The sequence below is a fragment of the Agelaius tricolor genome, unplaced genomic scaffold (genome assembly GCF_023055355.1).
Source record: "Agelaius tricolor isolate 1412-34295 unplaced genomic scaffold, bAgeTri1.0.p SCAF_13, whole genome shotgun sequence".
Taxonomy (NCBI): domain Eukaryota; kingdom Metazoa; phylum Chordata; class Aves; order Passeriformes; family Icteridae; genus Agelaius; species Agelaius tricolor.
The window spans coordinates 10,028,537-10,053,555 of NW_027269273.1; the positions used below are offsets into that span (position 1 = coordinate 10,028,537).

General features: G+C 39.3%; 1 protein-coding gene across 6 annotated transcripts in view; it reads right to left on the reverse strand.

Annotated features, from left to right (window-relative positions):
• The window catches only part of GRID1 (glutamate ionotropic receptor delta type subunit 1), a 485,778-nt gene that overhangs the window by 271,730 nt on the left and 189,029 nt on the right, over positions 1-25,019 (reverse strand). For all 6 annotated transcript variants that reach the window (XM_071438687.1, XM_071438688.1, XM_071438689.1 and 3 more), the window contains one exon: positions 18,358-18,642. In XM_071438687.1, coding sequence (XP_071294788.1) covers positions 18,358-18,631 — 274 coding nt within the window. In that variant the 5' untranslated portion in view covers positions 18,632-18,642. The remainder of the gene's footprint in view (positions 1-18,357; positions 18,643-25,019) is intronic.

Here is a 25,019-nt window from a genome sequence, read left to right on the forward strand (position 1 = left end):
TGCTAACTAGTAATTAGCAGAGAACTTAGTTCCAAACAGTTTTAAGGAATTAAATTCTTTAAAGGACACAGCCCTACTGATATGGCAATACTAATTTCATCTCATAGTACAGGCAACATTCACAGGCAGGCCTTTGGGACATCCTTTTCAACACACACTTACCCCGTTTGGGGGTTTTGGTTTTTTTTTACACAGAGGTGATCACATTAAAGGGATTGGGCACTATTGCAATTTCCTATCTTTATACTCTTAATAATCAAGTCTAACAGTCTTAATCAAGTCTAATAGTCTTAATATATTAATAATCAAGTAACCAATACTTGATCAGCTTCACAGAGTTATGAGGTGAAGGTGTCAACAGTTTTCAAATCCAGCAGGTGAAAAACAGCCACACAAACCTGATCTGAGCTGACGTGGCACACCAGTTACAGACACAAAACAGAGAGGTTTCTCAAGGAAAGGCAGAGCACTCCAGCCCTCCAGAAGTGACCCCCTTCAGAGAGTAAACATTAGGTGATTTTTCATCCTCTGGCAATACATTTTGTCTCCTTACACTGGACCTTGAGAACTGTCAAGGAATCCCCCACTGAAGGCTCTCATGGACAGCAGGCTAACAGCAAAGACTGATGGGCAGGTGTTACACAGCCCCAGTAAGGTGCTGTGCTACAGGCAGAAGCACTCGAGTCAGACTCAGACCAAAACTTTGGATTCTCTATTGAGAATAAACAAATACTTCCCAGCTCATCAGAATACCTTTGAATCTGCTTTTATCCACAGTAATTATTGGTTTCCACAGACCAAACAAACTTAACGCCTACAAAAAAATCAGGCACCACCCTAGCTTTTCTTAATAAAGATTTATCTTTTCTGAAAAACATAAAAGTATGAGAAAGAGTTTAACAAACACATCAAATCATATTGCTTATAAATACATTCATGTGTATATGCAGGTTCACATAAATTATCAAAAATTCCCCAAACACGCTTTTAGAAAATATCTATGTGGCTACCTAATTTCAACAGAATTTAAAAAAACTGAAAAACTGAAAATCAAAGGAATTGACTCTCTAAAAGTATGGAAAAACTAGGAATATTCCTGAACAAAAACAATTTTTAAGTGCTTTTTAAAAATTGGAAAACAAAAGGCTTAAAATAAATAATCCTCTGTAGTCAGTGCTTTTTGTTAATGTTCAGTCAATACTAATTAGTAATTACAACAAAACTGGAATGTCCAAACTGGAAACAAAAGCTTGAATTCATACAAGGAAAACACATTTTCTTCTGGGTTTTTGTTTGCTTTTTGGCTTCTTTTAAAGTAGCAAATATTCCAAATTGGGCAGAAAAACTTTGACAAGCCTGTAGAAAGGAAGTGTGCCTTAGAAGGTTTAATGCCTTATCTTTCATAAATACCTCACATTCTACTCCTGCATAACAAAGTGAAGAGTAACTTTCTCATTAAAAATAGAGTAAAAAAATAAGCGCCCGATGTAGAAGTCTAGCTGAACCAGGTCCTCAAACAGTGACGTTTTTCTAAGGTTGGAGATTATCACAATTTTATTAGTAAAGATAATAAGGCCTTGATATATGGAAAGGGCTTTTCAATAAATACAAGGGTTAAAAGGAACCAAGGAAGCAAAATGATGTCAAAATGTTGGTAAAGTGTGCACAAAGCGATTATAAAGATCAGTGTGCTGATTGGAGCTGTGCAGTGCTGAAACACAAAGTGCTGCCTGTCAAACAGAAAACTACATAGAAATAGTTACAGAGATAAAAGTAAACATTTTCCATTTATGTTTCAATTTAACATTTCAAAACTACAGAAAAACTCTAGAGATAAAGCGAGATGTCTGCCTTCAAAATACCACTAATCATTACTGCTGTTCTGGGAAGGTCAACATCCAAAAAAATATAGAAAAAAGCATCTGCATATTTAATTTATTTGGCCTTTTTTCCCAAGTGTTTTCAGAAAGAGAGTATGCATGAGAAATAACGTTTGTCTCTAAAGATGAAAACTGCATCTATTGAAACACTATATCGCATACCTTGTCACAAAATGTCCCAAAATAAACCACAAATTCAGTAAAATACAAGCACTTTTATATTTTGAACTACTGATTAAGGTATTCAATGTTGTTCTTCATAGACCAAATAGGTCCAACTACCCCAAGTCAGCAGCAGGTTGATATTGTGCCAATAAAACCAGCATTTCTGGGGTTTCATCTCCTTGCTAATGTCTCAAGATAACAGTGTCCCTGCATTTCTCGTGGACAGGAATTACTATGAAAAACTATTTCTCACTTTTGTGAAAGAAAAATATTAACAATTTTCAAGGCTTTTTGCAGCATAGAAATGACCCAGATCTCAATCATTCTGCAATACATTGTAGGTATTTTCTCACCAGCCCTGACTGGCAAGGAATATTACTGGATGTAGAGACCTGTGCTGTACAAATCCCCAACCCCAGCCACTGTGAAACTGGAGAGCAGAACATACCTATTTGTGCTGCCCATTTGCATTGCATACCAACTCAACAACCAAACTCAAACAATTTTAACTCAGCAATCTGTCACAGAGGAGAGAAGAGGTATGGGAAAGGGACCATTTTTTTATCCAAGATCTAAAGCCATTTTTCCACAACCTGGTCCCTCCCATTTGGGTCTCCCAGCACTCCTGGAGCCTTCCAACACTGCCCAAAGCCAAACCTGTGCCAGTGCCAAACACTGCAGGGTGAAGCAGAGTGCTGTCAGAAGTGGCATCCCACCTTTCATTCCCAGGGAACCAAAGCATCCCCCACTGTCCAGGGATGATGCAGTTAAAAACATCCTAACAAACCATCCTCCATAGTGCTATGAAACAATACCAACCCCAATACACTCTTAAAATCAACAGACAAAAATAACAACCTTACTCTCCTGCTGTCTCTTCTTCCCCCCTTTCACTAAGAGACATCTTCAGTAAAAAAAAAAAATCTTTAATCATGAGGAAAAAAATAGGGAGATGAATTAAACACTTGCTATCTATGCATATCCTACTCTCAGAAGACAACAACGACTTTCATGCAGGAATCCTTTAGGTGTAAACATATTAAACTTTCAATCATTGGTATACAAGGGCATTAGAGAAAAAGAGCATTACCTAAGGCAGAATTACCTCCCAGTCATAATGTTTGCCATATAAGCATCTGGGTACAATGAAATAGAGACCAACACAATGGGAACTCAAAATTAATATGGCAGGATAGGACTGAGATTATGCAATTATTACCATTTTAATACACACTGGAAAGCAGAAACAAGCTCTCAATTATCAAAATGTCTCAGGGAGTGAGAACTAACATAGAAAGCCTCACTGCTGTATTACAATTACATCTCTTCAGGGCTGCATACCTTTTGTCACTTGCCTTAATAGCAATATCAAACACTACAGATGACAGAAATAAAATTGTGGAGGGCTTTATTATCAATCATTTTAAGCTTCCAACAGTAAACAAGAGTGTTCAAGCAGGAAGACCAGTGCAGCAAAACAAATGTCCCTCCATGGTCTACCAAGCTCTCATTTTTCTAACATATGGACATTCAGGTTGAAGTCCTTCAAAATGTGATTAAATTCACAGTAAAATATTCTATGCTCTCACAATTTCAAACATCTTAACATCACATCTAATTTTTATCTTTTAATTTAACTTAGGAAATATTTTAATCCTTAAAAAGATGTTGATTTTGTCCTTGAGACAAGTCCTTCAGGCAATTTTACTTCAGTATCGTCTAAGTTAGAACATATTTTACCTTGACTATCATCAGAATTTACAGCCAACCTTCTCCAGTATTTATCAGCCTGCCTGACTTTAATTATAATATGCATGGAGCTAATGGAGCTAACTTCTAACACCACATCTATCAGTCTCATCTCTCAGAAGCTCTCAGCAAAGCCTAAGCATGAATGCTGCCTCAGGTAACGTGGATTTCCTTGCACCTCCCAGTTTGATCATCCATTAATAACAGAGAGTTGGCTGACCAGGGAGATGGCAGGACAAGACACTTCATACATCCAGCACATGGTGAAGGCAGCATTACCTCAGGAAGCCCCTGACAACAGACTGCCTGGCACACACTGTGTGGAGTGATGAAAATCTTACACTCTCCATCCAAAATACCAGAGAAAGAGAAGAAAAAGCAAGATGAGAAGAAAACACTAAGAGGTAGTCAGCTCAGAGCACTCAAACACACAAACTCCAATGGGCTTGCCACATATTTGGTGTTCACAAATCAACGTCACATTACCTACAAAACCTGACCTTGCCAAAACCACTCACTCTTCAGGACAGACCAAACACAACAAATTAAATCTGAAAAGCAAAATGGTAAACAGAGGTAACAGGGTTACCTTGAAACAAAGTTGTAACTGAAAACCTTTAAAGCTCTAACAACTACAGGCAGGACTCATTACCAGTGGGTTCTGTGTTGGCTTTTTAACATGTGCACTTGCAATGATACACACAGCTCACATTTGTGCTGTGTGTGCACAAAGGAAAGCACAAGGAATTGTGCAGCTTCAATGAAGGTATGTTCCTACAAAGACTGAGTGCTATGCATTAGTTCCTAACCTCCAACTTCATAAAACTGACTTGCTTGGGAGCCTGAAAAGCTAGATGTTGATTTGCAAAAACAAACAAAACCCACCAACAAAAATCCCAAGAAATTTGTATTTTTTTCCCAGAAATACCACCTTTATCCATGTGCCTAAATGGTACCAAACCAAACTCCTATTTCCACAAGTTTGGGGTTTTTTCTGTATTTATGCTACCTCTGTATTTAAAGCTCAATTTCTAATTATAGCTTCCAAGTGACATTCATCAAGACAAGCATGAATTGTCTTTGCTCTTCATTTACACATGCACAGATGTACACATTTGTACATGTATATGCACACACATGTAGAGCAATAAGTAACAACACTTGGTGTCAGCATGAGGACACGAGTAAAAACACAAAAAATGCCCCCCAAAATAGTCTCAGCACATATGTTCATGTATCTTTTTCTCCTACCCTTTACATCACCAGTCAGTCTCAGCAGTGGGTGGGCAGCTGTAAGGACAGACATGCCAAACCAACAGAGCTCTCCCAAAAAGCTGGCTCTGCTTTGTTAGCTGCCGTGCCACTGTACAGGCAGCTGTTGTGTAGACTGCAGGGGAAGGAAGACAACCAGCTCCTGATTAGCCTCCAATTAATGTTGCCCAAAGGACTCCACAGCTCTTCCCATTGTGAGGGCAAGCTCAAGCTAAGGACAGAGTAATAACCCAGTCCTCACGACTTGCATTCCAGTGAAGCCTCAGAAGCAGCATATGATTACAAAGGGAGAAAGGCAAATCATTTCTAAGCTCTGACTTGCAGCCTCAGCAAGTAAAGTGAGATATAAACCCCAGTGCATAGTGTGGCAGTTGTTATGGCTTTTTACCAATTACCTCTAATAGGGATGTTTCCATTTCCCCATTGCTGTGTGAAGCAAGGAGAGAGACAAAGCCTGTACCTTAAATAGAAACACTAACTACAAAGTGCATGGCTGTCAGATGAACCACAAATGAACACAGAAGCCACTTCAGACTTAATAAATACTGATCACTTCCTCACCCTCAATACAAGGAGAACAAAACTGCCTGCAAGTACAGTAAGGCCTCTCCTGAAGCTTGTAGTTCAGAGAAAGATCCCCTTTGTTTCAATAATCTCTTGCTGAATTAAGCCCTTTGGGTCAAGGTGTCAAAAAGAGGAGGAAGTGCCTTCTCCAACAGGAATGCTAACAAATACAACCCCTATTATGAATCAATACTCAGTTTCTTTTCAAAACTGATGACTAAGTGGGGCACACCACATTTTCTTGGAAAGGATTCACATGAAAACTAGATTTTGGCTTGGCTTCTGTTACTGCCATTTTTGTAAGAAACGTTAAGGGGCGGGACTTCAGCTCAACCCTCACCACAGCCATTAACCTCATTTGTGACAAATGTTAACCAGTCTTAAAAAAGCAAGCTAATCTAAACCATACACACAACCTGTGACCTGAACATTTGGAACGGAAAAGCTGTGGAAAAGTCACAGGGATGCAACCACTGCCTGCTGCTACAAACCATGTGGTAACCAGAAGGTTATGGGCCATGAGTGTAAACCTGACTGACAGGTTAAATTGATGTATGGAAGAGTCCCTTAAATTTCATTAAAATTAAGTCTTGTCACATTTTTTAAGGTCTTGGTAAAAATGTATTCAAAATGTGAAACAATCTGTAGACCAAGCTCTGCAATTGCTTTAAAAGCCAATGAAAATTCATCATCTCCCTGACACTGAAATTCCAACTACTTCTCATTGGCAATCATCATTCAAAGCACAGAGATGAAGCATCTTGCCAGCTTCTGTGGTCTTTAAGTTTAATGACTATTTGGCCTTAATTTTATTGTAAACATATGATATTTCATGTAAGTCAGTAAAGTTCTGTAAGAGACTCCCCACCATGAGACAGGCTGTGGGCAGAGTCTGGTGTCCGACAACATGGCTGCATCCTACACAAGATTTTCTAATGAAAAACTCACTTGTGGATGCATTAACATGTTTCAAAAAAATAAACTAGCAATTACCATCACACATTACCACTTCTATACAATTACCACAGTAATTAACAGCAATAAACATTAAATCTTGAAAATACTTCTTTCAGATCATTATCAGAGTCTTTCGTTTTTCCTTTAAATAAATAAATAAAGATATTTTCCCCTAACGCCACAGCTCTTTAACACATAAAGATTTAGCTAAAGAGAAAGCAGACATCCTCCCACCCAAGACATATGGGAAAACAAAGCTATTTGCATATATCCCCACAGGTCTCCTTTTGCTTGCCAATTTCCAGTCTTTAAACCATTATTAAGGGAAAAAACATTCTGCTGCTTATTTTGGTTAGTGTGTTCTGCTAAAGAGAATACTCAACTCAATATTTTTTAATCTTTTTTTCCAGTTAGATTAGTAACACAAATAAGAACATTCAGGAGCATGTTGATCTAAACATCTCCAAAATCACTCTCACTCACATGCAAAAACCATAGGTATTCTTACCTCCTCATTTTCTAATCAATCCATGATAAAAAACATGTGTCTACAGATTTCTGCTGAAGCAATACTTGAAAAGCAACAGTGAGCACAACTAGGAGAAAATTCAGCAAAGCTTTTTGTTTTCTAGACAATCATTTGGGGATTCTGAATGGTTGTTTAACACTAACTTTCATCATTATTAAAAACCAAATATCTAATTAGCTATTGTTTTATTAGACAGCAAGGGTAATCCTTCTTCATATATTAATATTAAAAACCTGGTATGAAAATGCAATTCTCTCCTGTAAAGGGTCAGAGCTCCTCAAATACTCCCCCCTGCCTGAGGTGATTATTATTTCTGTAAGGATGTCCCTTCCCCTCAGGTGGTATTGCCAGCCCCTCTGCAGCAGAAGGATCTCAAATTTGTTTGGTTTTATTATAAAGTGATTAATAAATTTCATGAAGTCTCAAGCAAAGGAAAAGTCCATCTGCAGAGGAATTTAAAAATATGACAAGAGAAAGTTAAATCTTGCATTAACCATGATTAAATTCAAATATATTTAGTAGATCCTAAACCATCACAATAACTACTGTAGACTCAGGTTTTTAGAACTTTTGTAGAGATGGTTTACTCCATTCCAATCCATGACACAATATAAGAATAACAACAATTCTTCCTGACATCAGCTGAGGAAGATGAAACACAGAAGGTTAATTAGCACACAAAAGGGATTAAACACTGAAACATTGGGAACAAACCCCTTCCTGAGCAGCAGCACTCACTAGTCCTGTGACTTTGTGTCTGATTTTTGGAATACCTCATGTTCAACAACATCTGATTAAAGCTTTCAGTACCCTTGGATACTCTGCAAGACCCTTTTGTTCTGGAAAGCCCTGGCGTCAAACCTAAGCGAGCACCTGCTGCTGGGTTGATTCTTTGCTGTCTAAGAGTCTGCAATCAAGTTCACAGTTCAACCTTGTGCACAGGAGAACTTCAGAGCTCTCTATTGCCTTGATCACCTGTATTTCATAAACATATGGAATTCAGAAAAACATCTGGATTTCAAGAAGACTTTTCACTCATTTTTCAGGCTAGTGGCACATCAGCTCTTACATAATTTGAGAAAAAGTAATAAATTTTTCAAATTTTTTATTTAAACCAACTAAGTCCAGATTCTTTAACCTAAACAAGAAAATAGATCTCAGTCTTAAAAACAAAGTTCCTTCTCTTCTTCCCCCCAGAAGTGCAGCTTTTAGCTAATTTTTACCCTGGTGATTTTTTTTTAATGAAGTGCAGTGGCGTTGCTGAGTTAGTGAAATTAAGCCCCTCTGCCATCTTTACCATAGCTAAGCACAGAAAGGGAAACAGAAAAATCTCATTGCTAACTTTGTAGTTTGCTATCCTGCCACTTTACTAACTGGTTGGTTGTTTTTTAATTCAAGCACAGCACATTATAAACCATCAAACACCTTTCTGAGGCATCTGTCTGAAGAGACCATAAATGTCTTACTGTTCTCTGGCATAACCAAAAAAATATTCAGGACTTCTCTTACTCCTAATTAGTTATTTTTCTGTCTAAACCAGATCCAAAGGGAACTGGCTAAATAATAGCAATCTGAACAGGAAGAGGATGGTCTGAGATTCTCCCCAAAAGCACTTCCAACCCCTAGTGCCATCACTGCCATTACACCACTGTCACATCTCCCTGAAGCCAGTATGTGGTTACTGGGAGCTGCTGAACTTGCCAAACTCACTTGTCTCTGGGCTTGAAGGCTCTCCCTTCTACCATAATTTGGAATTTTCTTTCTTTCCAATGATTTAATTAGGATTTGAGGGAAAGAAAACTTAAATACACCTGTCATGAGTACTCAGTCAAACCCACTAATTGCCCAATAACCCAGCATTTTAAATGTTCCTCTTTGCTTGCCTCCCACCCTTCCCATTGCAAGGCTGCCCTTGTTATTCCCATTTTAGTACTCTAATATATTGTTTCACTTAATTACAGCTTGTCCAGACTTATATGGCTGCACAGGATGGGAGAGAATAAAAGATATACAGCACCACAAAGACTCCCACAGATACTTCTTTATACAGCAAAGCCACAGAATGTCACCAAATGCTCCTTGCTAAATAGGGAGAGCACACTTTGGGTGGTCCAAACTACTTTTTAATAATTTGATGCACTCGTATATGCTTCCATACATAAGGCAATCATTACAAAGCATCCTTAATGCAAAGCAACGGAGAAAATCTTCACTGAAAAGAAAAGCACACTGCTGTTCTACTGCACCACAAGGGCCTGGTGGGGTGTCCAGTTAGGTGTTGGTGCTCAGGCTGTGCTGACTCATGAATACAATGCCAGAATTTGACCTTTAATTATTCTTCCACAGCAGGAAGGATTATTATCCCTATTACAAAAATAAATGACAGTTCCTTCCTGTAAAGATTCTGTCATTTGAAGGAGAAAGGTGATTACAGAGAAATGTTGGTCCTAGTTAATGGATTATTCCTTTCTTAACAAAGTTCCCCCGACATTATTATATGGCTTTTGGGAGATGAGATATGTCTTAATTCCTGTTAATGGCAATGTCAAATATTCATGCAAGTGGGCCAAAGCAAAATGACTTTGAGAATTACTGAGGAACTGCATTAGGACAAGTGAGATCACTGGGTTATGGCCCATTATGCAAAGAAGGCTTTTGTATTCCAGGCACTGGATGTTTGCTTGGTTTTTTGGTATAAACATAACAATTCTTCTATTGCACAGTTTCTGTATTTGCCTGAGTCCCCATGCATGCTTTGCTAGAAGATACTTTGCTGTTGATGTAAGCAAACAATGGCCAGAAGCAGAGCAGAGGAAATCACTCTGACTTTGGAAATGAAATTCAAGCCAGCCATAACACACATCAGCACTAAATCACTATCCTGAGCTCCCTTCCTCATCTGCTATGCAACAGTTGAAGATTTATCCACCCTTGGATAAATCTTCAACTGTTTGATTGGTTTGATTCTTGCTGATGGATGAAGTAGGGTGCTGGGAAGGCCATGGAGCAGGTGACCTTGAGTGACATCATGCAGTGCTAATTACAGGATTATACAGCTGGTGAAGAGTCTGGAGCCAAGTGCCATAGGAGCACCTCATGGAGCTGTGAGTGTCTAGCCTGGAGAAAAGCAGTCTCACAGGAGACCTCTCCTCTCCCTGCAAATACCTGAAAGGAGGTTGCCACCAGGTGGGGGTCCCTCTCTTCTACCATGTAACAAGGGAGAGGTCAATGAGAAATGGCCTCAAGTTGCACAAGGGGAGGTTTAGATTGGATATCAGGAAAAACCTCTTCACTGAAAGGATCACCAAGCCCAGAACAGGATGCCCAGGGAAGCAGTGCAGTTGGTGGAGTCACCATCCCTGAAGGCATTTAAAAGACCTGTAGACATGGCACTTAGGGACATGGTTGATATTTGGACTTTATGATCTTAAAGGTCTTTTTCCAACCTAAATGATTCAATGAAGTGGGGACTGCCAATAGTTCCTGAACCCATAAGACATTCCAAATTGATGAACTCAACTACTGTCTCCAAATAGTGTGACAGTAGCTGTTGCCATTTAGTGCTCTCCCATAACAGGGAAAAATCAATTAAATTATTGCAAGGGATGTCCCAGCTCAATTTTTGTCTCTTTCTTGAAGCCCTCTATAATTCTCCCATATGGCTTTGTAAGAAACAGTCTATTTGAGTCTTGGTTACTAAACCAAGAGAACACTAAAACAAAATATCCAGTATTTAAAAAGTATCTCTGTAGGACTCAATGTTCCCCAGTAGTGAGACTAATCCTATTTATTCAATTTGTACACAAAAAAGAAGGCATTATTTCCACTTAAACAAATGCTATTATAAGATGATGAATATTAAATCACTCTCCAATAGAATTCAGGCATTCAGATTACATTGGTAATGGGCTCTGACTCTGAAAAATCCAAACTTGGAAACATTTTTTCCTCTGCTTTTTATTTAATTTTTACAGTCTAATGATGCATTTTCTCCTCAAATGATTGAAATTACTCTTAAAATAACTCCCAGAGCACCAGATTCAAACATTAAATACGTGAGAAAGTAAATGCAGAAGGTATAAAAGGCCTACATAGCTCAATCCAATGAAGAGCAAAACTCTGCCCCCTTTGCACATGCCTGGCTGGGAGGTGCAATTTGTGCAGCAGTGCACAGCTAGCTAGACATCGAAAACAGTTTGGACAGGGTGCTGAAGAAAGCCAGAAAACCCACACAAAGCTTCAGCCATAAGAAAAATAAATAAATAAACCACAGAAATGTGAGAAGGAGAAGGAATGGGATTTCTGTCTCAATAAGGAAAACAGAAAGAAGTGTTAGGAAGCCACATCAACTCTTAACTGGGTAAAACAAACCAGAAACAGTCTCCAAACAGGGAAGAACACAAAGAAGTTCTGCCCATAGTGGCATCAGAAGGATTCCTGGGGGACTGGGCAAAGGCACAAAAGGAGCAGAGCAAATGTGTCCTTGATTCTGCATATGAATGGACTCATGCACACATTTACACACAAGTGTATACATATGCATGTATACAAACAGACACACTCCTTTACTATTTTTCTTAAAATTCACACATAAATATCTCTCTATATATATTTCTGTATCTAAATCTACCCATACATATGTGTGTGTTTGCATGTATATGGATCCACACAGATGAATCCTCTCCCCTACTGTTGTCATGAAAGCCAGTGGGGATTGGGAACTTATTCAAAGCTCATTGCAAATTGAGATATCTGAATATATTTTCTCAGAATGATGTCACTGCCTGAACCCCTGCATACATCCTCCAGGACAAACTTGTACCTTTCTGTTCAATGTCCAGCTATGCTTTCATCCAACAACTTCCAAGTGCATGTGTAAGCATTCAGTCCCTAACAAATCTGAATTGAAGAGATCCCTTTCTGGAATGGGGTCCTCAGATTCCCCGCTCAAGTACACCAAATCATCTTTGCATTTCTCCTTGTCTTTTTCACACACCTGAACAAACTGTTGAGCTTCACGCCATCAGTCCAACTCAAGAGATTCTATCTACCTTCACTCAAGGAAACAAAGTCAAGAACTTAGGCCTTCCACAGATGACATCTACATTTCTCAAAGACTTCTCTGTCCAAAATGAATTAATTTGCACCCTCTGGTTCCAGGCTGCTGAAGTTGCCCTTTCTCTAGTTAGTGTGTGCTGTATTATTCTGTTTCAGAATATAAAGGGAGGAAAACAGAATCACCAATAGCCCCAGTTTCTACAAAGTTGAGCCTGAAGACTGGTCACTAAAATGAAATTAGTTTAAAAAGAGACATTAAAGAATGACCAACGAGAGCTTTCAGAACTGGATTAATAATCACTTTTGACCAGATGACTGAGCTGAAAAACTGGTTGAAAACTGCTTCTAATAACACCTTTTATTTCCCTTTCTCATGAGCATCCACCCAGACAGAGATTTCTCAAGTCTTTTAAGATTAAGTGATTTTAAAAATATCTATTTTGAATACAAAGTGCAAACCTTCTGTTCTGAAAGTGTTGGTCCTGGGGGTTTTGAATTTTTTAAAAGAACTTGCATCATCTCTTTGCAAAACATTTTTTCAAACTATTTCAAAGCTCAGAATTATTTCTTGAACTTGCCTTGAATTTTTCAGTGACATAAGATGCCTGAAACTGCCCAAACTCTTGGTCCAGAGATCTCTGACTCGTTTTTGCTACCACTGAAGTTTACAGGAAAGCTGTGATAGGACACATTGAGAATAAAGGCTGTACCATAACTTCAAGATCATTTGTATATCACATCAGGCATTGTCCTGGAAGCATTTAATATGTTTTATGGGAAACAACCACTGCCCATGCTCCCATACCCTGCCAGGAATTATGGGGATTAGAGAGGGGGAAATCTCACTGCTGCTATTAGCACACACACTCCATACCTTAAAAATCAAAGTACTAAAAGTAATGTATAAGTAATAATTGGAAGTGAAATTGACTTTCTTTAATTACATTTGGTGTTATATACTGTGATGCATTACTAAATAAAAAGAAATATCATGACAAATGACAAAAATCCATGCTTAATTTAAGCAGACCAATTACTTTAAGTGCTGCCACAGTCAGAAAAGTGATTCAAGGATAACACAATTCCATTTCTTCAATAGCTTCCAGATCAAATTCAATGTAAAAGTCAAAAGGTCATTTTTTTTTTTCTCTACCCCATGGTATTACAAACTCCCTGTTGGACCTGGAGAACTTGGCTGAATTCTTTCTTTCTTGGCATTCTCTGCAGTTGCAATGATGATCATACATTAAAAGACAAAAAATTTTTACAGGAAAGTCTTCATTTTTTTCCAGGTAGATTTTATACAAGTCTGGAAACTAGACATCCAGTGTGCAGTTATGCCTGAATAAGTAGGTACTGCAGAAATTGTGTAGAATAAATACTCAGGCAATTCTGTTCCTTGCTGGGTGAAAAGGTGCTTAGCCCCAGTCCATCCCTCCCCTTTATTACCTCATACAGCAGCATCAATGCAGAGGTGGCTGAGGATTCCCTCCCTAAGTGATTGCTGTTGCAGACTGTTGAGCATAAAGAAGTTACATTTCTCTGCAGCTGGCTGCCTAAAGTCCATATATCTTACTGTTTAAACAGCAATCTCAATTCAAGCTTCTCCACAACAGTTCCAGCTGGGAGGCACCAACCAGTTGGAAGAAAACCAGGTATTTTTAATAAGACAGGCAAACTCTTATCAGCACAGCTCATGCAGGACAAGTCAGACACTTCCTGGCAGTGTCAGATTTGCTGAAGAGGCACCTACCAACACAGGCACAGGTGGCTCAGCACCTCAGGTGTCACATTGCTTGTGTTTATGTTAAGCAAGGCATGCTCACTGGAAATATGGCAGCCCCAGTGATGCAGAAGTGGTTGTCTGGCAGCTGAAATCATGACACAGAAAACAGTAGATAAGTTATAAACAAACAAGGATAAAAGAAAACTTAAAGCAGGTAAGGTGAAAGTAGCTCATATGCAAATGCTCTGTATGCTTCTTTTTTGTTGTGACAGTCAATGTTTCACATCACAAGGGATTTGCAGTGCTCCACGTGGCCTGTGCAAATGCATGCATTTCTCAATTTTCATTACATTCCTCTGCAAATTAAATATATGCAAGGGTAGCAGCCTGCACAAAGAATCTTGACAAAAGACAGACCATTCCAGGACCAATGTATCTTGGTGTAAAACTATTAATAGCACAATTCCTGTAATTTACAATCATGGCTGAGGCCCTTGACAGGCAGGACTCAGAAATGAAATTGCCACATAATCGCTGTGGGAAACTCAGCTTCCCACAAAACCCATCACACCAAAAATTAAGTTCCTTCCACATAGCAAGATTGATCAAGTAGCACTCACAGTTAATGCAGCATCAATGAAAAAGAACAGACCTCTAATCTTGAGGAAAAAATTTAGAACTCAGTAAGCTGTGGCCTTGGGGTTTTTCTCCTGTAGGAACCAAGCTTCATAGCTTGGTTTGGGAGGTCAAATGATCTTCAAAAGTTTCTTCTGTAAGACTTTTATACAACACTTTTCTTCAGCAAACAACACTCACTTATTGACACCAAAACTTAAGAATAAACTATTACAGCTACTTTTCCCAGGTCTAATACCATTTTCATTGACAAAGTGGATTCATAAAGTGCCCCTATTTTATCTTACATTCTGTAATACAGATATGCAGACATGTATGAAGGAAAGCAGAGACCTCATCTAACTATAGAGATAAGAAGTGTTTTTCAGTAGTAAGGTTAATCTAGTGAAAACATAGCTATTACTCACATTTCTCTTCAGAAATATGATTTAATATGCCTCATTGTTTTCATTTCACATCCAGCCTCCAAAACCCTTCTCAAATTCATTCTCTCACCACACATCTGTTTATTTGCTCACCCTAGAAGCACAGTTTCAACTGTTTATTTCCCAACCTCATCTTCTGGTGGGTGGCACCCACTGCTTTTAACTGATAGTCATTTTACAGCTTGCTAAGATTCTTTATGAAACTTGCCCCACTACCAATTTTTCTGTCAGTAAAGTTTGATTACTGATACTTCTACATCCAGAAGGTCAGCAAAATAAAATATTAAACTTCCCAGCGGGCCTGTGCACATTGTTGCAATATATGAGGAGGCAAAAAAGATGCTCTTGTAGAGGAAAACATAATTCAAAACACATCAGCACAACTGAACCTCCTCAGGATGACACAACAGATCAGAATTCTGTTGCAAATTCTTTTACAGCTGGGTGGACCAGGTTCCACAGAGCACCATCTGAGAGTCATTGGCAAACTCAGGGGCAGCTGGCTTTTTTCACCAAAAAATGAATGTCAGTCTCAGCAACAGCAGCCTCCCAGTGTGAACAATGGGGAGCAGGTTTCTCTGCATCTTCTGAAACCATGCACAAGCCATAAATGAGAGAAGTGGAAAAACAAGGGCTAAATCATGAAGATAAAATACCAGCATTAGCTTTTATCTTTTCTGGTATAAATACAGGGGAACTGAATGGACAATTATCAACCAATCTTTCCCTTGTTGGTGCAGCTCAGTAGGAATCTCTCAATTTCTTGTTGTAGACTTTAAAGCATTTTACTGTAAAGAACTATATCCTTTCACTGAAGTTGTGCATACATTTTTATCCATCATTTCAGTGTGAAAAAAGGCATATTTCATTGTAACCACAAGAACACTAGGGGCTTGTAAGGCTTTTCAGAAACTACTCTGTGTTTCTAACAACCAAGTCCATTACTTTTCCACAGAAATTATAATTCCAAATGTATGTCAAAGAAGGGACAAGTAATAACTTTAATCAATAATTTTCATCTTCAACAGTGTGGGATGTTTTTTAAATTGTGCAATGCTATTTAGTCTCCAGGAAACCTGACAATTTCCACAAGGAGGACACCAAGGGCCTTTAGAGACCAGCAAATGAACAAATTAAAACACTAATAAAAGGAACGGTACAACTTTCAGAGACCAGGTAGAGAAGGACCACTTATTATAGAAAACCACCAAAGCCCAGTGCTGGAAGTTCTCTGTAGTCACAAATATGTCACCTCCCTCATCATGGCCTGCAGGGGACTCCTGCCCATTGGGCAGGGAGGTGCTGCTGGAGAAGCAGGAGCAGGGCTCTGTGGAAGCTCAGAGCCGAGGAAAGGGCCATGCCCCTGGAGCCAGGCATGCAATACCCTGGGAGGTGGATTGGTTATTCATCCTCTGTTCACCAATCCACGCCCAGATCTGGCAAGGTTCACCCAGCTTCTTTATGGAAAGCCCTCCCACCAAATTCTTACAAATAAAATTATTCTACTGGAATCAGCCTAAGATGGATGTCACACCCATGAGGAGAAGGAGAGGAAAGAGCAGCTGCAATGCACACCACACTCCCCACAGGAGAAGAATGCCTGTGGCAATCTTCCATAACCTTAATGTCTTACTGATACAGCCTGTGCCAAATAGAAAAGATCAATTTGATCATAACTGAAATTAGAGGTACGTGAATTAAGGGTTTCAGGGTTTGCTACTGAGATGTTAAGCTTTTGCAAGAAAAAAAAGAAGAAAAAGACAAAGAAACACAGATGCATCACTGGAATAAGGGATACCATAGTTCAGTAAGCAGATAGGCTAGTAGCAAAAATAGCAGCTTGCACATCGAGTATCTGGGGTGTTTCTAAGACATCCTAAGAAGATTATTTCTTCCCCCTTCATTCTTGAAATAACTGTTAGAATAATTTGAACTCTTTAAACTCAATCCTCTGCTAAAGAGCAACATTCTCATCACTACCACAAGGCCACCAAAAGAACACCTACCACATACCTTGCGACTTCTGCTTTCAAAGCATTCACTGTTCAAGCATTACAGAGGACAGTAATTACAGGACAGTTCATTTGCTGGGTTACTAGATTTTTTGAGCCTACAGATTATCTCTACAAGCATCATGGAAGTCTTCTCATGCTTAAAACAATTCTATGTCATTAAAAAGATGCTAAAGTCTCATTTGATTTCCTACTTAAACCCATCCTCATCATCCTCAATGTTCCTGTTAAAGGACCAGCAAATAACTATGTAGCAACTGAAAAGAGAAATCTGCACCCAAAACTCAGGATTAACCAAAACTAGCACCCAAAACTAAGTAACCAAACTTCAAAACCAAAGATGATATTTCTCTCTCACTTGCTACTGAAAATAGTAGGGAGATAGTATATAGGGAGAATGCAAATTAAGATTTATTTTGCAATGGTGGAAGATGTATAAAATCTAAACTATATATGCATAGACATACATAAGATTGTTTTTTCCTTCTGTGATTTAACCTTAAGTTTGCTTTTTTTATATTCTGTTCATGGTAAATCACCACATCAAAAGTTTTGCATCACATTTTAAAGCAAAACTGTTAGCAGGGTTTTAAAAAATACCATAGAAAATTTATTTTCCCCACTACAGATCCTGTATCCTAAGACAGGAGTGCTGAATATACCATGAGTTAAGTATTTGGAACAGTGCTCATATCAGTTGAGCAGGGGTGGGGGAGATATAAAAAAAAAATGTATACACAGTTCCCTTTCCCTCTGAGAGCCTGGCACAATGAGAGATTTGGGGTTTTATTATTCTTTATGGCTATCATAAGGTACCAAGGCAAAGACTCCTTTTCCTCAAGTTTCAGCTCAAAGGAAGAATTTTACTGAGGGAAATGCATGAGATTTAGAGAAAATGCTAACTCTACTTTTCAGCTTAATGCCAGGAATATCACTGTGAAATTTAGTCCAGACACAGAATAGTGTGTGGAAGCATGTAGAAAAAGTAATAGTTACTGTGAAAATTTATTTGTAAAGAGAACGATACTCAGCTTTGATAGAAAGCATTTTCTGGAACAAGTAGAGACCATGCTGAACTTCCTTGCACATCTATGTGACCCCTGCTGATCAATGTCAACACTTGATTAATATTTCACTGAAAAAGTGTGAGAAGATTCAAACTTTGTCTGTCTGGGTAGGTGTTGCTAAGCAACTTTGCTCCTTCTCTGGGAACTAGTCTTCACAGCAACCTTTCCTTCAAGACAAAGACCTGCATCCACTCGAAACACTTTGTCAGTGAAAAACCCAGCACGCCACATTCCACCCTTCCCTTTCCATTCGCTCCCCACCTCCCAGCCGAGAAGAACCCAACGTGCCGGTGCCTGAAGCGCTGCCCTGCCCTTACCGTAGTCGCTGTCGTAGAAGACGATGAACTTCTGCCAGCGCAGCTCGGTGACCAGCTTGAGCATGACGTCGTTGAGGCGCACGGGCGGGCGCGCGGCCAGCGTGTACTCCTCGTCCTCCAGGCTGGGGTTGAGCTGGCAGGCCGTGCGCGGGGAGCCGCCCGTGCTGCGCTGCACAAACAGGTGCGGGATGTGCATGGCGTCCGTCAGCGACTGCAGCGCGTTGGCCGACGCGCAGCCCGTCGATGTCACCAGCGCCAGGATCCCCAGGGTCATCAGGTCACAGGCTGGAGAAGACAAGATGTAGAGCAGGGTTTGAGCGAGCTCAGCAATTCCTTCGGCTGACCTCGATGCCAAGAAGGGAACGAGGAAGGTTTTGCCCTTGCCATCAACACAGAGCTGAAATTATTTCTATCGCGCTATCAGCTGAAGCCTTTCAGAGTTAGGTCCTGTACCTTCAGAGTAGCAGAGAGTATCTGCAATCTGTCTTGGTATGCCAAAGTTGAGGACAGATAACGTAACTACTGTCAGTTCCTGAGACACGACTGATGTGGATGGAGATTATGGCCCTTGCTTCAGGTCAGTCCTGGTGCACACAGGAACTGAATTGCCATTTTTTAAAACTCACTTCACTGCTTTAACCCCTTAATCCTTGTTGGATACACTGGATGAAGATTTTGGACAATAAATTTCCATTCCAAGGACTTGCCTCATACAGCAGAGCTTTGAGGGAATATTTAAATTGATAAAAAACATTCACTGTTTGTCTCAGAGCACTGAAAAAACAAAGGCATTCTTTAGAACCAAGACAACCCATGAATCACTAAACAATTATTAGCAACACTGTAGCTGTCCTTAAAAAGATCTGGAAAATCACGTATCATTTAAAAACACAGCATATACACTTGACCCCATCTGTTTTTGAGAATCAACCATTATTCTCATGCTGAGTTTGAAACACAGACCGTGGAGAGGCCTGGTCCGTCTGCTCTGCTGCTCAGGGCACCCCACATGTCGTGTTCTTGCTGGACTTCTCCGGATCAGGCAACCTGATATTCAGTTGCAGTTAGAAAACATTTCCAGCCAGGGCCCTCAGCAGCTATTCAGTCAATAGCAGTGAGAAGGCTGTGTAAGAGTGTAAGGCAGCCAGGAATGCTGGTTTTTACTAACTCCAGTGAATAAATGGAAGCAAGTTGGCCCTGGGAGCTCAGCGCAGGAGACCCTCATAGGTTAGGCTAGCACTAGGCCTGAGGGTGCCCCAGGGGCACTAGGAACTGCCTGCTCCACCTTTGAAGAGGGCTGGGGGCAAGCTCAGGGGGGGTTCAGCAGCTGTTTCAGACCCCAGAAAGCACAAGCACAGCCTGCCCACAGGAAACCCTTCTCTGCTCCCCCTGCACAGCCAAGCTGGACAGGAGGAGACTGGAAATACTCCACAGCCCTGGGCAGTCTGCAGGAGCTCCTTACCAATGTGTGAACAAAGAGCCTCTGGGGGGCAATTCAGAGCCCTCTGAGACACCCAGAGAGCTGAGCCAGCAAACCCAGCTTCCAGCTGGAGAAGGGAGGCTGCCCATGCTGGCGCTTCCCCCTGCAAGGAGACTGCACAGGCTGTGGGACTGCAGCCACACAGCCACTGGTGACCTGCAGCCACACAGCCACTGGTGACCTGCAGCCTCATCTCCAGTGGAAAGGCAGAAAAAAGAACACAATCTATTAAAAGCATTTATTTATCCTCCTCCAAACACCTATATCTCCACTTTCAGAGGCCAGAAAGTCAAAGGAAGTAGATTATGAATAATTAATAGTTAAGTATTAATGAATATTAATTACCTCAAGTCTCCATAATTAAATACACTACTGTTTCTCACACAACCAATGAAGCACTCCACCAAAAATCTTCTTAGACCAGACAGAAAATAGATATATTTCACTTTGATATGGGATAACAGAAAGAAAATGTTTGATCTTCTCTGTGCACAGAATGTTCAACATGTATCCTGATGCAACAAAGATGAAGAGCTTTTAAAATTATTTCCTTGATGGTCTTTACAATAAACATATGTCAGCTGCATTATCTAAATTTACTCTGTGTTGATTATAGCTATATGAAATTGTTCTTTGTTTTTCCTGAGAGCTGACCTGATTTAACAGCAGGGAGGCATTATATTTGCCAAATGGGAGACCCAGGTTCGGGAACAGATTTGATTTCCCAGGCTTCTTGCCAGAGAAAACCGAACATGTCATACAGGTAATTTATTTAGCCACAGTAGGGGAGGGAACAGAGAAGTGAGAACAGAGGGAGAGAACAGCAGAGCTGAGCCATAAACCCCTGCAGAGATCACCAGTCAGCAAGCTTTGCTGTCACCAAGGGTGAGAGCAGCAAGCCACACGGGGCTGTAGCAGGAACAATTTACTTGCAAACCAGACAGAAGGAGACAAAAAACAAAGCCCTTTCTGATGGGAGGCTGCATTGGAGAGTCACTTATTTGTAAAATTCAGAGCTGATCACCAGTTTTGCAACAAGAAATACCTTCACTCAGTGGCTGACACTAACCAAAAGCTGCTGCTTATTACAGCAGAAATACCAGAGAGGCTACAGATCACAGCAAATGGGCCCCCTTATCTCCCAGCACAGCCCACCAAACACAGCTGAAATAGCTCAGCAAAGACCATTTCAGCTGAGGCATTTTCCCAGTGTTTTGTAGCTTGTGTACACGGGTGAGATTGAAGAATTAGTCAATATGCTTCCACATTCTGATATTTTTGTCAATTGATTATGTTCTGCCTGAAAGCATATGCTACTTAGTACGTGTGTGCTCCTCTTGCCTTTGTTTTGAGATAGCAGGCAATAAAAACTGGAATGACTAAAGAAGAAAAAAAAAAATTTTCATGTTTTCTGAATTGCTTTCTTTAGTCAAATTACAGAATGTGAAACAGAACATGTCATTCCTAATAGAAGACTTTCCTTATACAAAAATACAATGGATTCCAAGAAGTTCAACCTCTCCACAATTATTGCACTGAAGGGTGAGAATAAGCTTTGAGGACATAAAGAAGGAAAGTATTACATTTTACATGAGTAACACAATGGGGAACAACAACATAACAGACTCCATTAAAAAACTCATTAGATCTTAAGGCATCTCAAAATTCCTTAGCAAGGGAACATTCAAGGATTACACAATCTTGGGAGAAAACTCTGGTGAACCACTACTTTTGTTTTAGTATTTCCCCCACATTCCTACAATTTCTTGCACAGAAAAGTGATGCAATTTTCTGTTTAACTTCACAATAGCTATGGATTTGCAGCAACAAACAAATATTCTTGACTCTGTGACTGAGTAAATGGCTAATTCTGTCTACCAGCTGCAGCTTCATAAGCATTCAAAAGAACCTGCAATTTTTTCATAAAAATTTCATAACCCTGATCTTGACATTCTTACAAGCTGAATACATTTTATTTGAAATGCTTTGGTCCATATCAAACTACCAACATAAGGGAAAGGGGAATCAAAACACCTTGAGAACTTCAGTGATCTTCAACTACTAGAGTTATGGTAATATACGTTTAATAGTCTCCTAACTAAAATGCCCCCAGTATTTATTTATGTTGCAGATATCTTTACTTAGATAGGTTTTAAGAAATAAGGCCTTTAAAGTATTTGTTCCACAGATGAAAAGACAGAAATGTTCTGGTAATTCTGCCCCAGATTTGACTGTTACTTAAACAGATACAGATATTAGTTTACTGTGCTGAGAATTACTTCATCACCATCAAACTTCATTTTAGGAAGACACCACATCATATAAACCATACAGTAAGAAATATGTAGTCTAACATGATGAAAACATGACCATCATCATACCTAAAGGATCTTCATTAATGTATTTGAGCCAATTAAATCATGTCATGGTGTTTGTTCAGTGTTGGTCTCCATCAACAGACCATCTCTCAAGCTTATTCTTGGATTGCATTGAAGTTTCCCAAACTATTGATTAATCTTGTTTGTCATTGTTTTGGTGAAGTATCTCTCCTAAACTATTCTTTTGAAATCTGTTTTCAGACTTCCTTTAACAGATCTGCTTGACACTTTACATCTTGAACTGTTATTTCCATCACAGTGTTTCACAAGACACTGCTTTCTTCTCCATCTATTGCCTCTAATTTTATTCTCACATCATAGCAATACATACAAAACTCTCTCATTTTGTGACCCACATCTCTAACTCCAGACCACAACTTTAACTCCATTAAGACCACACTTGAGCCTGAAAAGACGCTATTAATTTTCAGACTTTGCCTTCTCCACGTGACTTTTCTCATCAGTGGGACTCCTCGTGGTACATGAGACAATGCAAGACTTCTACTTTGCTGCAATCATCCTTCAGGTCTTGCATTCCTACCCCTGCTTCCTGTACTTCCCAATTCTGAAGACAGGTGCAGATGGCAAAATCCTGATTTGGCACCATCTTCATGATGATATTTGCATTAAGAGCTTTATCTCAGATCTCTGTAATTAAATCCCTCTCTCTCCAAACCACTGGGGATTAAAATACTCCAAGAGAAACTGTTATCTTGCTCCTGGCAATGTGACAACATGACCATCACTCGGTCTCCCTTTCAGTGACTTCCTATTATCTGAAAAGAGTAGAAACTTGATCCTTCATTTCCTCCATTATCAACAGAGCAGCTGCCAGTGTAATTTCAGCTCTAACAATATATCCACCTACTGGCATTCACACTGCCTCTTCAAACTTCCATGTCTTTCTGTCTCTCACTTCTGGGCATTACCATCCTGCCCACTCTGGACACCCTCTCATATTAAATAAATCCTCTTCAAGTCTTTAGTTGAATATTTTTCTTTCTTTTTCATTTTGACTAACCCTTAGGAACTCTTTACTGCACTGCAAATGAGGAATCATCCACATCACAAATAACTTGCATTAAAAAAAACACTGAAAATGGAGAGGCTGCTGCCTTTCTGCTTGGAAAGGTTTTCAAAGGAAGGAAGATAACTTCAGACATGCTGTATTACTCTGCAATGAAGTGATTAACTAAGTTGGCACTTAAGTGTGTGTGATTAGGTTTGAAAGCCACCTTCCTGCTGAGACAAGGGACTTGATGCTTGCCTCAGTACTACTGCCTCAGTCAATCTGACAGAAAACTAATTTTTCACATTATTCATCTTTGAAGTCTGAAGAATACAGCAGATTTTGGGGAAAACCCTCGGTTTTGGGAACCTAAATCCTAATATTCCATGAGATTATCAAGGCCTGTAGTATCTGCTGAAAATGCATAATTAGCAGATCCCAACTGAACTAGCAAGCAGATGCAGAACGTCATGTGCTATATACAAATGAACTACTGCATTATTTATGGGTATAAAATTTAATTAGCATTTTGGTTCATTAGCCAATTTCAAGATAAACACAGATACACAAAATTTTGGGGTAAAACACTAGAACAACCAAGAGTTAGGAGATAAAAATGTATCAGTTTGAAAAATTGTCTTAGATCAAGATGTAGGGTCTGTGGGAAACACACCCACAGAGATATTCTCAAATTAAATGGAAAAAGTCCTTCTGGGAGGTTTGTTGGAGTACTGAAATGAGATCAACTGCATCCACCAAGCAATATTTCAAACTCAAAAGGATAAGGATACAATTCTTCCATGTAAAGCCAAAATAACACAAACCACAGAAGGGTTTTACACATATCTAAGGAAAACCTGACTGTTTCTGCTCTAGTAGATGATAAAGTTCCATGAAGTTAGGGCTCAGGCCCACAGTTAATTCAGCCACCCAGAAAAATGGCAAAAGACTATCAGCTATCTACATTTTATTCCTCTTTAGGCCTCAAAAGGCCTTTAAAATTTATTGGGTTTGTGCAAAACCAGCTGATCAGGCAGAAAAAAGTATAGAATAATCTCATCTATATCACTGAGACTGCTTCTATTAAAAATATTGATTTATACAAAGATTCACTCCTATTATTGTTATATTAAAAATAACATTCAAATTAGTTATCTAAGCACTCACTGAACCTCATGCTTCACTAAATGGGGTTTTCTGAAGAGTAATTTATTCTTGCTTCACATTTTAGGATGTTTCTTACTCTTCAGCTTCTTTCCTTAACTGAGAAAAGCAATTCATAATGAATTTGCATAATTTGCACTTAAAGACACACTATGTAGTTGTTCTCCCTTTGGATCCTCAGCAATAAACTTATTTTTCTTTGTTTCATTTCTGTAGGCTTTTACTTACCTTTATGTGCTGTACTTACACTATGGTTCTACAAATAACAAAAACTTTATTATTTTTATTAGGAAATCTACACAAAGCTATAGTTACTTGTCACATAATGACTGATAATATAGAGAAAAGATAACAAAGGTAGACAGCAAAAACCATTTATGTAGCACTTTTATTGCTGTACCACCTTGTATGTAGTGAAGATGGAAATTTTCTACTCCATTATGAAAACAAAATGCATCTTAGAACTAGAACGAAAATCCACAATTTCTCCTCTGTGGTTTGATTAAAAAAAGTAAAATCAAGAGAACCAAAACCCCAAAGTACCTCAACTTGGACGTGTCCATTTTTAGGATAAAATGTTGGAGGACAATAAATATTCCCTCCTTCCTCTTCTCTGTCTGAGAAAGGGCAG